This window comes from Echinops telfairi, unplaced genomic scaffold (genome assembly GCF_000313985.2).
Source record: "Echinops telfairi isolate 266 unplaced genomic scaffold, ASM31398v2 ScPeMD7_25;HRSCAF=90, whole genome shotgun sequence".
Classification (NCBI taxonomy): domain Eukaryota; kingdom Metazoa; phylum Chordata; class Mammalia; order Afrosoricida; family Tenrecidae; genus Echinops; species Echinops telfairi.
Window position 1 is genome coordinate 15,673,675 of NW_022103922.1, and position 16,830 is coordinate 15,690,504.

At 45.1% G+C, this 16,830-nt stretch overlaps 1 protein-coding gene across 1 annotated transcript in view; it reads right to left on the reverse strand.

Moving 5' to 3' along the window:
* Positions 1–16,830, reverse strand: part of FREM1 (FRAS1 related extracellular matrix 1) — a 154,649-nt gene that overhangs the window by 136,016 nt on the left and 1,803 nt on the right. Inside the window, exons 2-4 of the mRNA XM_004706538.2 lie at positions 10,329–10,423; positions 6,133–6,434; positions 4,420–4,616 (exon numbers count right to left, since the gene is read on the reverse strand). Of these exons, the coding sequence (XP_004706595.1) occupies positions 4,420–4,616; positions 6,133–6,434; positions 10,329–10,423 (594 nt within the window). The remainder of the gene's footprint in view (positions 1–4,419; positions 4,617–6,132; positions 6,435–10,328; positions 10,424–16,830) is intronic.

Below are 16,830 nucleotides of genomic sequence, written 5' to 3' on the forward strand. Positions count from 1 at the left end.
TAAACAATGTGCTGGCACAGCTGCTGCAAACGACCTCTTTCAGGTGCAGAAATGCAAAAGCAGCACCCTGAAGACGGAGGTGCACCTCGCCCAAGTCTCCGATGAATGTGAACGTTGAGCAAGGAATAAATAAGGAAACCCAGAGAACAACGGACACCTTTGAATGATCATGTCGGCAGAGAATAGTAAACGGACCATGGACTTCTAAAGAACAAACAAATCTGTCCTGGAAGAAGTACAGCCAGAATGTCCCTTAGAAGCAAGGAATGCCAGAGTGCATCATGAGTACTTTGGGCAGGTCATCAGGAGGGCCGTCCCTGGAGAAAGCCCTCAAGGAGCCAGATGAACCCAATGGCCACGGAGACAGATGAACCCATGGCCGCCACAATAAGCTAACACAGGATGACTGGGAGAGGGGCAGGGCCAAGGGATGGCTTGCTTCTGTTCTCCACAGAGTTGCTGTGAGAAAGAACTGCTCCGATGGTACCCAACAACAACCACATGACTGCAAATGTCGGAAATGTGTGCTGGGAAGAAAAAGTAGATTCCGTAAGAAAGAGCACATCACAGCCATATTCTAAAACTGAATGACAAATTGTATAAAAAAGACTGGGAGGTGAGAGAATAAACTGACTCGATGCTTATCACTTGTAGGGGGGAACAGAGCTAACCCGCCTCACGTATTTCCTTTAAAGAGTTAAAAAAACAAAGGTGAAAGAATTTATTTCATTTTTCATAAAATTCAAGGAAAATGTTAGTGAAACATAAAATAGTTTCAACAACTAAAGATAAAGGCAAAAATGATTTTGCGGGTAAAAATGTTTTCTTTTTAATATCAAGAAAGCCTAAGACATGACTATAGACAGAAAGCTATCAATGATTACAACAAACATAGTGTATGTTAACTTACGTAAGGCAAATATTCTGAAAAATGAAAATATCCGATTATATGATTATATATGTGTTATAGGGAATGCACTTAAAGTGAAATGGCCAGAAAGGATGGAGAATAAAAGAATGGCTAGAATTTATCTTCTAAAGAACAGAAGCAAGAGGAACAATATTGTTTTACAACACAGATGAATTTAGGGTAAGAAAAGTATCTTTAAAAGATAATGTCAAGTCGTTGATATTAATAAAATATACAAGTATGCTTATAAACATCGTTCCATTTAATATTGTTCTGGCGGAACCAGTGGGGAATAGAACACAAGTAAGAAGAGTAGTTACTGAAAAGAAAATGACAAAATGATCATCGCTAATGAAAGATATAATTAGGTTCTTTAAAAACCTAAAGGACCAAAAAATTCCTAGAATAATTGAATTCAGAAAAGAAGCCAGATAAAAGGAAATGACACCAAAAATAGCATTTCTATTTATGATAAATAACTCATGAGGGAGGGTAGCTTCCCAGTCACAATAGTTGCACAAAACAAACTGCCTACAAGGGAGCTGAACACGTGTGTTTGATTTCCATGAAGGAAACTTCCACATTTACATCTGGAAACATATGAAAGAACAATTCGCCTCGATGACAAGCAAGACCAGGATGCTTGGAGCCTCGATATAGCAAACGGTCTAATAGTCCAACCCTCCCAAAAATCTCTTACAATTTTAATTCGATCTTGATAAAAACCTTTAGGGGCTTTTGTTTTGGAGCTGACATGGATGACATGTCATTATTTGTCTGGAGCGATGACTAAGGCAGAATGACAGAAACTTTGTAGAGGGAAAGGAAGGCTGTATCCGTGATAATAAAGTGTATTGCCGACCTTTACTAATTACAATAGGGTATTGTTCCCTAAGTAGGTGATTCGAAGACAGAAAAGAGCCAGCCGTGAAAGAGCAGGCATAAGGTCTTGCTATTCAATACATGAGAATTAATCATGGGAAATCCGTGAGACACATGAATTATTCAATAACTGCATTAAAATTTTGTAAAAGAAACAAAAACAAGGACAAAAGACTGTTTCCTGAATTGCACCATATAATAAAAACCATTTCAGATGGGCTCCACAGGCAAGTGTAAATGAAGTTTTTCCAAACCTGGAAGAAATTATAGAAGAATAGTCACTTTCCATGGTAGATTGTACAAGCATAAAAATAATGAAGATACAAAATTTCATATATAATATGACTTCAATTCCATAATACAAAACCAATTCTGGTGTGAATATCTCCCCACTGTGTGTGTGTGTGTGTGAAAATTAATGGCAGGAATACAGCTAGTTTTATTTTCTTCTTTTATATCTTTTTGTGTTTTTAAACTATTCTCTACAATGAGTATATTTCTTATATATTCACAAAATAGTATAATTTATGACTTGCCAGAATGACTATTGAATAAGTTAATGCTAAATAAAGTAATACAGTAATTTTAATGGGTACCCTCTCAGTAAAAGTGACATACAATCACAAATAAAAGAAATTCCTAAACTCTTAAAAAAGGAAAAAGAATTTTTAAATTATTCAGGAAGAAAAATGGTTCTGATTTTGTTATGGAGACAAATAGAGTAAAAAAAAAAAAAAAAAGAGTCAAGGCTAGTAGACCAAAGAATGAAATTTCAGGTCTTGGCTCAGCCAGAAAAGAGCCATAAGCATATGGAAAAAGTATTTTATCTCCCTGGGTCAGTACTATAATACAAACTAAGAGGCTTGATCTAAACCAATTATTTTCAAGGCTGGCTAATCACAATCAAAACATGCAGTGTTTACTGTGCACCAGGCGTTGTGCAACCTGCTTTATAAGAGCCATCACATTGAATAGAGAAATATGTACTATTGTAAGATGGGGGAAATGAAGCATAAAGCTCAAGGTCATGCAAATAGTTAGAGGTTTGAGCCCAGCCTATCTAGGCCCAGTGTTAATCCTGTAACGATTACCTTACAGATGGAAGTAGACCCTTCAAAACATAGGTTTCTGCCCAAACTTATTTGCCCTACCACCCCCTTTTCAGAAAAAAAATTACTCAGCACCCATCTAGCAATAAAAAAACGTATGTTCTATAGCCCACAATCCAGGATAAAATGTAGGTATCTGCTTTTGCAGCCCCTGGGATCATCCCCGCACTCCTAGGGGATGGTATTGCCCACTTTGGGGAGCATTGCTTTTAGGCCTCCCCCAAGTGATCTATCTGATCCATTTCTCTAAGACCTTTCCAGATCTCAATTCTAAAATTCTGAAATCCTGTTTTATCATACTTTATTTTATCAATTCCTTGGGGTAATGTTCGGTAGTTGACTGGATCTCTTAGCAGAAACACTAGCAAGAGGCCAGGCTGACAATCTCTCACTGAACGTCATCTCAGACCATCTTCTACCTGCACAAAGTCTGAGTTCTTTCCCCAGGTGCACTCTTTCTCCGTTCTCCCCAGTGCCCAAAGAATCTGCTGCGTGAATTAGTGGAGTCCATACTTACAATGTCATGCACATTGACCCTACTTTATGTCACCATTTCGATGGGAAGACAGCAAGGAGAAGAACTGGCAGGATGCTTGAAAAGAAATGAAAGATCCACTGATCCTGTAGGAAAACCTCAAATCGAATGCCCAGAAGTCATGTGTACCCTTGATCCCAAACTGTCCTGTGATGCCATTGTCAAGCTAAACATGGACGTGCAAACGTGGAAGAATGGATGTGAGTTCACATTGACAACAGTTCATCTAAAACCCAGATGAGAACTTGTAGGAGCAGAGCCTCGATGCGTGGTGATGCGATGGGAGCCTGGCACAGCGTGCAGTATGTAACCCATGGTGCCAAACCGTTGGTGTAGAAATGGTGAAGAAATGTGTGTACGGCTGTATAGTGCCACCAAAAAGAAATGAAATGCTCTTTAAAGAAGGGGCATTGGGATGCAGAGGTGTATTTTGCATGTTTTCCCAATGATCAACTCTCCATCGCAAGGTCTGGAAGAGTGTAAACGAGACACTCTTATTGTCCACGACAACTACCACGGCCGGACTGAAAACATCCTGCAAACCGCCCCTCGTCTTGCAGAGGGGGTGGGTGAACTCCCTAATTTTCTCCAATACGTTCTGAGGGCCAAAGTGGGGAAAGACGCGTTACAGAAAAAAAAATGTTGCAGCAGGTCCGATGCCAAGCTGAAGAATGCTGAAGGTAAAGAAAGAAGAGGGTTGAACTAGAACCAGCCCCCGGCCTTCCCAAGTTGTCTTAGTTATCTTAGGACTAGAACGGGGTCAGAGAAGGGTCATTTAATGCTAACATCATAGATAAAAGCTGCCATTTTAAGGACCTAGTGGTGGAACGGGCCCGTAATGTTCGACTAAATCCAGAAGCAGTCCCACCCACCATAGGAAACGGAACCTCCCCCAGGCAGGGAAGCCAACATGAGCACCCCTGGAATTGGATCTCTTGCTTGTGGATCCACTGGGAACACAGACACAGAACCCCAAGCTCTACCTTGTATATGATTTTACTCCTGCTGTCTGTGAGGTGCAGCTGGATGGAGATGTAATCAATGTTGGGTGAAGGGGGATCCAGGTGTTGATAGCGAAGCCCCATCAGCAGGAACTCCTCACAGCTCACTTTGAGACTTCCTACTTTCTTCACTCGGACTGGACAGCTTCCACCTGGACACCTCAGTTCTGTTCCCAGGTCTAGAAAGCACAGCATTGGGTTAAGACAGTCATGGGAACATAAAGATGGTTAAGTTTTAAAACAAATCCTCCCTCCGATGGATACTTGTTCCTCTCTCAACCCCCGCAAATACTCATTTGTACCCTGCCATGAGTCACTGGGGGGGTTTTCATAAAAGCTTGTCATTACATACCACAGAAAAGAACAGTTGACCAGTGGTCTCACCAGTCCCTTTGGCTACCAGAAATCACAGTGAGAAAAAATAATAGGATGTGTCTTTGGTGGTTGGACACTGCTGGACTATAGGTCAGCAACTCACTAAAGTATCCATGATCTTAATTCCTTCCCACCATCAGCTTTCAGGGTGCCATCAGACAATCTCTGCTATTTCAACTCACTGACATTCTTTCCCCACGCTGCTCGTCACACATTCAAATCCTACAGTTCCTGCCAGGCCCTGTTATTCTTCCAACAGAACCTCCCCTTACATATGTTTTGAAAACCTGAACTGGCCTGCTCGTTTCTGTCCACTGAAAACCACAACCATCTTTCCCAACCCAATTTTTCACCCTTGTGGGATACACGATGTTTCCGGGTCACTGACTCATTGAGTCTCATTTCTCTGGTGTTCAGGATAGATAGTTTGCTTCGTAAGCAGATGGTTGTGGGAACTGAATGAGAAGAGCTAGGGGCGAGTGTGTGTTTAGCTCTAAACTGCTGTCCACATTCAAGGGATCATCACTATGATTCACCCTTATAGCTCTTGGTCTGGTCCACAGTACATAGAACACGCCTATGCATATGTGGTGTTGTGTCTGTTCACGGTCAACTCCAACTCACCTGGACCCTACAGGACAAAGAACAATGACCACAGCGGGTCTCCGAGGCTGTAATCTTTACACAAGCAGCTTTCCCAAACATTCTCCCATGGTGCCACTGCTTGTGTTTGAGCCACCAACCTTTAGTTGGCCACTGATCACAAACCACGCACGGCACCCAGGGACATATTGCTAATAACAATATTGCTCTGGTGTGCCTTCACGTCAATATGGATTCACAGCAGTGCTGTAAGACAGACTCGAACTGCCCCACAGACTTTCCTGGGCTCTAATCTTTATGGGAGAAATCTCCAGATTGTCCCTCCCAAAGGCCTTCAGTGAGCAGCGGAGTGCTTAACCGGGGTACCACCATGGCTCCTCACTCCTAACAGGCACAGCCCACAATTACGGAGCCTGTCCCATGAGGCACTTTGTATGCGTCATCTCACTGACTCCCATCTACCAACCGATTTCACAGAGACTTTGACAGGGTCCGTCACTGCCTCGTCTAATGCAGAGAACAAACCGCAGGGGCCGCCTTTAATCCCAGGACTCGGAGCTCAGTCTCTACACAGTCGCCCACCATATGACATGTTTTCAATTAGCTAAAAGTCCCACCTAGTCATTAACTAAACTGTTTGTCGAGGTGGAAGGTGCTGACTCGTAGTTAGTCTTGTCTGATTAGTTGCATCCAGATAATAATGAAAACATATCATACGCGTCTCAGGGAAAAAGCTGTGGGGCTGATCTCCACGGGGTTCTTCTGGCCCAGGCTCCACCAGGACCATCTGACCGTGGGCAGGCAGCCAGGTGCCCACAGGGGCCAGGCTGACGGTGCACTCCAGGTTAGCCGCCCCACCATAATCGAAGCTGAGCACGTTCTTATCAATGGCCCGGGACAGCCCATAGAATTCGGACACCTCCAGCACATTGGGGCTCATGCGGATGATGTTACAGTCTGGTTCCCGCAGATAGACCCGCAGGACAAAGGTTTCCGTGAAGGTGTCTGTTTCAGTAAACCTGGGGAGAAAACGGAGCAAAGGCAAGGTTTGTGGGTACTCAAATTCTTCAGATAGCTGTGTCCCTGGCCCAAAGGTGAAGAAGCGGCCTGAACAAAATATGTGGATTTGGGGTTTTGTTTCATACTCAGCTCCCACCTCTCTCTGCCTTGTCCCTCCTTTCCTTTGACCTTGGTGACAACTCCATCTTCTACACCTCTCCCTCCAGTCACCTGTCAATACCTACTCTCTAACCGATCATCCAGATGCGGATTGAGTGACTACTCAGAGTGCAGAGTCCCACGTGGGTGCGATTCTACACAGAGCCCTTGGGTTCTTGGGAAACACCATGCCACGAGTGGACATTCAAAGCCCGCTTGGGATGTCTTATTGGTTCTTGGCACAAACGGGGTGTTCGGCATTGTTCCTTCCCTCCTTGTGGTTGCTGTTAGTGCCGGCAAGTCGGTTCTGATCGGTAGCAACCCTGTGCACCGCAGAAGGAAACACTGCCTGTCCCATGCATCCTCACCATTCTTCCTGTGCGTGATCCCCTGGCGGCTGCCGCAGTGGGACGCCAGAGCCAAGGTAGTTTCCAAGGTGACAGAGATGCCTGTCCTTCATTGTAAAGAGGGACAACCGATCAACAATGCACCAACAGGGCGCTCCCAATGGATGAGCTCTTTTCGCAGCTTAAGAGTTGAGCTAATTCTTGACAAACAGTATCTCATTCAACCCTCACAAGAACCGAGGGGAGGCGCTGTGTCTCCCATTTTAGAGAGGAAAAAGGCAGCAAGAGGGCAAGTAGCTTGCCCAAGAAGCTGGAACAGAGATACACGGGCAATCAACAGACTCTGATCATCTCTCGCCAACTCCTCTGAATGCTCTGTTTTTACAATGTCCTCAAGATGAAGAGTCATGACCGAACCCCTGATCTGCCTTTAACGCATGCTCCTCAACCCACCCTCTCCACCTCAAGGAAGAAGGGGAGCAACCCAAACCCACCCGCTTTTCCTTCCCTTCCGGGCTGTTTCTGCACAGGCAGGCTCTTTGATGTCAGCTTGATTGTTAACTGGACAACCCAGGAAAGACCGAGGAAAGAGCATGCCTTGGATGCCCGGACAGGTTGAACTGAGCCCACTGTCAAACCAATGTTCAAGTCCTCATCCCAAGTTCCAGTGAGGGTGACCTTCTTTGAAATAAAGTCTTATTGTTATTATTATTATTAAATACTTTATTGGTGGCTCTTACGTCTCCCTTCACATTCCATACATTCATCCATTGTGTCAAGCACATCGTACATATGCTGCCATCATCATTTTCAAAGCATTTTCTTACTTGAGCCCTTGGTATCAGCTCCTCATTTCCCCCCTCCTTCCCTCATGAACACTTGATAACTTATAGATTATTATTTTCCTATCTTACATCGTCCTTGTTGCTCTTCACCCACTTTTCTGTTGTTTGTCCCCCTGGGAGGGGGTTAAATGTTGATCTTTGTGATCGAGTCCCCCTTTCTCCCCCTACCTCCGCACCCCTTATCCTCCCGGTATCTCTATTCTCATTGTTGACCCTGGGGGGTTTCTCTATCCTGGATTCCCAGTGTTGTGGGCTCTTATCTGTAGCACTGTGCATGTTCTGGTCTAATCTGATTTGTAAGGTAGAATTGAGGTCATGATAGTGGGGGGAAGGAAGCATTAAAGAACTAAAGCTGTGGTTCTCAGCCTTCCTAATGCTGCGACCCTTTAAAACAGTTCTTCCTGTTGTGGTGACCCCCAACCATAAAGTTATTTTCATTGTTACTTCATAACTGTCATTTTGCTACTGTTATGAATCGGGCGACGCCTGTGAAAGGGCCGTTCCACCCCCAAAGGGGTCAGGACCCACAGGTTGAGAACCACTGAATTAGAGAAAAGTTGTGTGTTTCATCGGTGCTATGCTGCACCCTGACTGCCTCATCTCTTCCTTGTGACCCTTCTGTGAGAGGATGTCCAACTGCCCACCGATGGGCTTTGGGTCTCCACTCCACGCGCCCCTCACCCCCATTCACTTTGAGGAAATAAAGTCTCGGTCCCTAGCGCCACCTGCTATCACGGCGATTCTGAGCCATAATAAATATCAAGTGAAGATGAGGTCAGACTGAAATAGGGTTGCCTGTTGTCCAAGGACTGACTAGTATCCTCGTGAGCAGAGGGAATTTGGTGCCCAGACACACAGGTCCACACCGAAGAGAACACCGTGAAATGGGGAGGAAAAGAATGGAGTGCTCAGTCTACAAACCAAGGTAGCCAAGGACTGCAGGCCACCGCCTGAAGGGAGGAGGGAGGGGTGAACTAGCACTAGACCTCCCTCGGAGTCAACAAAAGCAGCCAATCCTGCGACACACCTTGTTTTTTGATTTACAGCCTCCAGAATGACAAGAGAATCGTTGCTGCTGTTTCAACCACCTAGCGTGGGTCTGCTCCAGGAAAGTGACACAGGGGCCATGCCCTGCGTCCAGCACAGCACCTCATCTATGCCTCTCTTTTGGAACTTGTCACTGGGCATCATAATGACCCACGCATTTGTTTCCCCTTTTACTGTGACCACCGAGAAGAGTCTATGTCTCCTCAATGCTTTTGTTTCCTATGCTCAGTTCCCTATGCCCGCCCCACAGTCCATCATCTGGAATGTTCCGAGAATGACCCACTGCTCCAACGTCTTCGGCCAAAGTTGTTTTCACTGGTGTACTCCCTGAGAGCAATTCACACTGAGGTATTGCAGCCAAAGATTTGACCGATGACAAGGAACTATATGTGACCTCCTCCCTGGGGGACGGACAACCGAAAAGTGGGTGAAGGGAGACGTCGGACAGGGCAAGATATGACAAAATAACAATTTATAAACTATCAAGGGCTCATGAGGGAGGGGGGAGCGGGGAGGGAAGGGGAAAATGAGGACCTAATGCCGGGGGCTTAAGTGGAGAGGAAATGTTTTGAGAATGATGAGGGCAATGAATGTACAAATGCGCTTTACACAATTGATGTGTGTATGGATTGTGATAAGAGTTGTATGAGCCCCTAATAAAATGATTAACAACAACAACAACAAAAAGTTGGGAGGGGGTGCAGGGCAGGGAGGGGACTATATGAAGGTCTAACTCAGCCCCACACTGAGTTCTCTGTTGTTTCTATGGAGTCTATGCTTCAAGACCATCGCCATGAACTTGTTTATAATTAACATTTGTATTGAGTTCCAACTCATAGACAGGACCCTCTCTGAAAGTGTACAATGCCCTGATTTATTCACAGGTTACATAACCATTGTTATGGTTGTTAGCTGTCTTCAATCCCTGGCCCCCGACTCACGATCACCACATGCACTGGCATCCAACCACTATCATCCCTTGGGTTTCCATTAGTCAATATTTTGGAAGTGGATGGCTAGGCCCCTCTTCTTGGTACGCCTTAGCCCGCAGCTCCACTGAAACCTGGTTAGCACCACGCAGCCCACAAACCTCCGCTGACCGGGGTGTGGTGACTATACTTGAGATGAGTTGGGTGGGAATCGAACCCAGGTCTCCCACATGAAAGCGAGAGTGCCATCAAGGAGCCACCCCTGCTTTCTTTGCAGCCATTGTCTTTGTTTATTTCCAGAACCTGATTGAGGACCAGAACACCAGAGACACCTGGGCAAGCACAATAACCCACTACAGAAGAGCCCAAGAGAGATGGCACACGTGGCGATCCTTGAAAGGTGGCTGCGGTACTTGCTTCACATGGTCAGGGCTCCGTTTCCACGGAGCGCTTTCTGGTCTGGAATCCAGCCGTGCCCCCATGTGGATAATACTCGTCCACACGCAGAACCCCCCCCACCCCCCCACCCAGGAAGTCCACAGAATGGTTCTCTGGCAAAGGCTAAGCGGCATTGCTAGGTGTCTTACCTGTAAAGTCGGAGCTTCACGGCATCTTCATCCAGAATAGGGCAGCCGTTGTGGACATACTTGACTTCGTTAGGAAGGAAATGACAGTCAAAAACCTAGTTCACACGAAGAAATGGACAAAAATGTCTGTGAGGAAAGGGGCATACGATCTTCTTTGTGGAGTGCCGCCTGGAGAAGTGATGGACTGTCATTGCGTTGTGGGTGTGACCATCTGAGGACCACCGCCACCCACCCCCATGCCCTCCCCACCTTGCTCCGACAGCTGTGTCTTATTTCCATAATAGCTATAAACTAGGAAAATCCCAACAGATCAAGCAGATATTTGGGAGGTAATGGCTTTTCTAAATAATGATCTTCATATAGTCCACGGCACATTTAAAATATGGTGCCTTTTGTCAAAATTGTATTTCCTCACACCCTTTGGGGGTTCTAGCCATAGAGGATTTGTATGTGTAGGCAAAGGCAGGCAGGATCCCTCACACAAGCACATTGTATTGTCATTGTTAACTTCTGTTAATGCTGACGTGGGGTGACCCCATGTGACATAGCAGCACTGCCCCCATAGGATCTTCTTGTCATTAATCTTTATGGGAACAGAGCACTAGGTCTTTTGCCCAACCAAGTGCCTAACCACTGTTCCACCAGGGATCCTATAGTTCTCGGGGTATTCATAATTGCATGTGAGTATACGCGTATACACACACACACACATATTGTGTGTGTATGTATATGTGTATGTATATGTATATGTGTGTGTGTGTATATATATATATATATATAGAGAGAGAGAGAGAGAGAGCTAGTTTTTCATATACTTGCTCCTCACTTTGATGAGATTCCAAATATCTGTATAATTAGCATTATACAACAATGGAGGATGGCTACATGGTTACATAACTGGAAAACCACCGAGAAACATGGCCCCGTCATGTGGATACATAACTTGAACCCCACAGCCATCATTATTCTCACCTCCTACCCCACAGTCTGTTACTGCCAGGCGTCAATTGTTAATGTGCAACGTAGCCAGCTTTCACTACGGCTGTAAATGTGAGACTCAGAAAAGGATCACTGGTAAGTACAGATCAGGCTATAGATGAGAGTGCATGGGTGTGGACGCCATTACAAGATGGCGCCGGACCACGCCCGCATCGTCAGAGCTAAGCTGTAAACAAGCTTGTTGCGCATGCGCTGCCAGCCGCCCGCTTGTTGCGCATGCGCTGCCAGCCGCTCGCTACGCATTATCAAATTGCACCAATCCTGGTAGGACACGTCACCGAGCAGGGTATTTATACCCGGGGTTTTAGGAGCTTGGAGTCTTCCGCAGCTGACTTCGGGCTCAGAAGCAGCGTCAATAAACTTCGCAGATTGCATCTACCAGAAGGGTCCTGACCATTCTTGTCTCGGTCCGTGCTGCGCCGTGTCATCCGCGCGCGACACATGGGAAAATGTATGGGGGGGAAATCCATGATCTTTTCATTCAATTTTCAAGTGCCCTCACATACCCTTCTCCTCGCTTTCCATACTTTGATTTCTTTTCTAAGGAGAAAGTTTTCATAGCCAAAGAAGAAGTCACTTCCAAGAGGACAAATAACAAAATCCAAACACAAAGGAGGGAAAGTAGCAGAGCTTCAATTGTGAACACCCAATTTTCAGAAGGCTACGGGTGACAGTGGGAGCCCTACATCCATCTGCAGGGTCCCTGCGTGGATGAAGCCCCTGGTGGATCCCCTCTGACCACAATCAAAGGACCGGGATTACCTTGATGTCAGACAGCGACTGTTGTAGAGTGGATTATGACCGATGGTACTATGTTATAATGCGATACCGCATCATTGGATCTCCTTCTTGACCCATTTTGGATTTGTTCTAGTTTTAAATATTCCTTGCTTTTTTCTCGACAGAAGTTTTGTTCTCTGGTGTATCTCAATACTGTTGGTGGTCTTATTTTCTTTGTTTCTTTTTAAAATATATTTACTGTTTCTAAGGGTTTCTGTTTGTTTTTGTTTCCTACTTGAGGAAGCACAGGAGGGGCAGATGTATAGAGACAATAATTGATGTGACAACTTACTGGGATTCGGGGCAGCGGGGAGGTTGGAGAGAAATGGGGAGCAAGTAATGAATGCAGTGGTGGGGTGTTTTAGAACTGATTATGGTAACGTATATGCAACTTTTTAAATATGACTGAACTATGGAAGTGTATGATAGGTGAATTCCATTTCAATAAAACTTTGGGGGGGGAGCAAACAGGAAGTCACTGCTATGGACACTAGTGCCGCGGAACAGAGGCAAGCCTGTCGGTCCCTTGTCTCTCAGATACTCGCAAAAGACTGCTTTTGTTCCCTGCATAGGAGCAGAAGTGGGAGACCAATGGAGATTCAAAGGAAATTTCCTTTGTACAATTAATATAACAGTGAGCTGTACTCAGGTCTCACAAGCAATAAGAAACCTACAGAAGCATCTTCGCTTCCAAGTACGTCATGACCCTCCTTCTGCCCTCCTTCTGCCCAATCGGAACTGATAGCGTCCGAGAGGACCCATCAGGATTTACACCTTGTGACTATTTGAGCTCATGGTGTCTGGTCTGTCCCTTTTTGCAGCCTCAAACGTTTGTCAGACAACACAACCCATCCTGGGAAGACTTTATCGCTAATACAAATGACACTTTTCCCATAGACGTCAATGGCTCCTCTCTCTCATTGACAACCAGGAAGGAGATAAAGGCAAGAACCTGCCCCCATATCATTGACAAATAGTCATGGTGATAAAGAGACAATCTGCTTTGTGAAAAGAAACATCTGTTTTATGTTTCCTAATATGTTTTCCTTTTATAAAGGGCGACAACCATAATTGTCCATAAATTTACTAACTAAAACAAAGGAGAGCTAAATCCTTTTCTAATTACTGTCTAGCTTTGTTTTTTTTCCACTTCAACTGCTTTTCAATTACAATTTATAATTAAATTGTCACACATTCCTAACTCATTACTCACTTTAATGACAGTAAACTGGTTCAAACTAGAGATCTTTTCTCACTGTGGTATTTCCTACTCAAAAGAGCAAGTTCAGTGCTAAACAGGGAAGTCCTTGCTTTGGATCAGGTGCAAGAGGTGCTGTGTGTGAGGAAGTCTTTTCACTAGAACATGAGCAGAGCATGTGGCCATCAACTTGGTCTTCTGGAATAGGTCAAGGGGCTATCTCAACAGCAGGTATGGGGGCTCCCGTTGAAATCCCCAAATATTCAATAGGAAAAATGAACCTGTTGGTCCTAACTAGACAAACTTCACTAATGAAATGAAAACACTAATTGAACAGATGTTAAACAAAACATTTTCGAGGCAAATTGCATGCAACTGTTCATTACACAGCAGGGTGCTGTTAATACAATCGTCTCACAAGAAATAGGTTCACATAAGGCTTGCTTTCAACTTCCTATTAAGCTCTATTAAAGAATAATGTTTAGGCTTTGTGTGTTGTGTGTGCACCCTCGGCTATGCTCAATTTCAAAAACTCCCTAGGAAACAGATGCCTGGGGAGGGTTACAGCGACCTGGATTAAAAACTAGCACTCATTCCCAAAAAGAAAACCAACAAGAAGACACCATTGGGGACTCTTGTTTTTGTTGGAATTATTAGAACAACTCAAAAAGCAGGAACAATCTTCTGGAAGTTAGACAAAGTTCTCCTAACATAAGAGTACAGATTCCATTATAGTTCAAGGTTCTACCATTCGGTACACACACACACACACACACACACACACACACACACGCACGCACGCGCGCGCGCTCAAATGATGAAACTTCACATTGTAATAAGCTCCTTTAGAAACAATTTTTGAAGAGAAAATTACTCATTAATTCCAATCTCATCAGATTTACCGGTGGAAACGCACCCCGAGTATGCAGGGTCTAGTTCTTTGTCTGTTTTTTAATGGGCAACCACATGAGGAGTCCGTTGAGACCACTCAGAGCCCTCCCTCAGTTCTTTTTTTCTTTTTTTTAAATCATTTTATTAGGGGCTCATTCAACTCTTATCACAATCCATACATACATCAATTGTGTAAAACGCATTTGTACATTCATTGCCCTCATCATTCTCAAAACATTTCCCCTCCATTTAAGCCCCCGGCATCAGGTCCTCATTTTTCCTCTCCCTCCCCCCCTCCCCCTCCCTCATGAGCCCTTGATAATTTATAAATTATTTTGTCATATCTTTCCCCGTCCGACGTCTCCCTTCACCCACTTTTCGGTTGTCCGTCCCCCAGGGAGGAGGTCACATATAGATCCTTGTAATCGGTTCCCTCGTTCCAACCCATTCTCCCTCTACCCTCCCAGTATCGCCACTCACACCACTGGTCCTGTAGGGCTCATCCGCCCTGGAGTCCCTGTATTTCCAGTTCCTATCTGTACCAGTGTACATCCTCTGGTCTAGCCAGACTTACAAGGTAGAATTCATATCATGATAGTGGGAGCAGGGAGGAAACATTTAGGAACTAGAGGAAAGTTGTATTTTTCATCGTTGCTACATCGCCCCCTGACAGCCCATCTCCTCCCCAAGACCCCTCTGCAAGGGGGTCTCCAGTGGCCTACTAATGGGCTTTGGGTCTCCACTCCGCTCTCCCTCAGTTCTTTACAGTCAAGAGTTTCCCAAGACAGCTTAGCACTCTATTGTTTCTGCTCTATTTTGTCTGTCTAGTAACTAGATCTTTGCCCTTAAACCAAAGAGAGTCTCAAATAGACAAGACTTGGACGTCTATTCTAGCCCTTGATCTTTGTGACCAAAAATGGTTTCTACCAAGTAGAGTCACTCAGATCCCTTTTTTCCCTGGTGCCTCCAAGCAGGCCAAATGATAAGGAGCCCTGACGGGCTGACAGGTAAGCATTGGTTGGATTGCAAACACAGGGTCAGTGGTTCCAACCCCCCAGCTGCTCTGAGGGATAAAGAGGAGGCTGTCTGCTCTCATAAACAGTGACGACCTCAGAAATCCCAGATAGGGTCCCCATGGGTCAGAATCAATTTGGTGGCAGTGGGTTTGGGGATATTAAAGTAGCACTGAACATATCGGATGGAGACAATTCCTTTGCCCTGAGGCAGAAAACACCTGCACTTACACAGAAATAGAAGCCCACCGAGGGAGCTGTGTGAGCACAGTGGTGGTGGTTGCTAGTAAAACTCAGCGTGGTAACTCCAGGTATGGAGAGGAGGACTGCGCACCAGGGTCTCCCTGGTGGTGGGCTTTCCTAAGCAGATTGCCAGCTTCGTCTTATGACAAAGCACCTTAGGGTGGGATCCAACCTCCAACCTTTCGGTTCGTCGTTTTGTGTTTGACTGATTGTATCACCTAAGCAGTAATAGAATAGGAATCCTGGTGGTACCGTTGTTAGGAGTTGACAGCTAACCACAAGGTCAGCAGTTTGAAACCACCAGCCAGCTCCACAGGAAAAAGGTGAGGCTTTCCATGGCCATAAAGAGTGACAGTCTCGGAAACTCACAGGGGCAGTCCCACGCGGTCCTATAGGGTCCGAGTGGCAGAGTCAACTGATCTGTCCCCAAATCGCCTTCTACAAAGCTTCAAGCTCATGTCTACCCTATGGACAGAGTAGAAGTGCCCCCGTGGGCTTCTGAGGCTGTAAATCTCTCCCTTCTAAGAAGGAAAAGCAAGAGACAAACCTGGCCTTTGTTTTCTTCTGTGGGATGTGTGTTTAGAGCCCTGAGCTAAGTACTACTAGACAGCCTGAGAGTGAAGGCAATCTACGGGAGGTTTGCTCTCTTCTTCCCCAATACTGCTCAGTCTTTTTTTCTCACTTCTAAATATGTTAAACAATTTTTAAAAAGCATATTGATGGAAAGGGCACAGTTTTATCAGAGACCCTGGTTAGTTTAGTAGTTGAGCCCTATATTGCTCTCCCCCAAGGATGCGAGCGCTTGCTGTTGACTGTGCTCCCTGTGTTTGGATTGCCACACCTGCTGCGGAGGTTATCCGATGCTAGGAGTTGGAATCGCCGTGAGTTGGGGCGTTTTGTTTTGTTTTGTTTGGATGCATCCTACTTAGCATACCTGAGCTCGAGGTGTGACCTATACCAGTTCTATGCCTGACTGACAGAAGCCAATCCAACAGACTTACAGCATGCAACATATGTTAGGAGAAATGTTATTAAGACAGCCAAAAACTTGGGATTACATTATCCGAGAGACTGAAACCATTATTGTCTTCTTCTACCAGTTTTGTTGTTGTTGTTGTTTTGTTTTTTAAATCATTTTATTGTGGGCTCATACAACTCCCATCACAATCCATCCATCCATCCATTGTGTCAAGCACATTTGTTGCCATCGTCAGTCTCAAAACATTTTCTTCTACTTGAGCCCTTGGTATCAGCTCCTCATTTTTCCCCTCCCTCCCCGCTATCCCCCTACCCCATGAACCCTTGATAATTTATAAATTATTATTATTTTGTCATATCTTACACTGTCCGATGTCTCCCTTCACCCACTTTTCTGTTG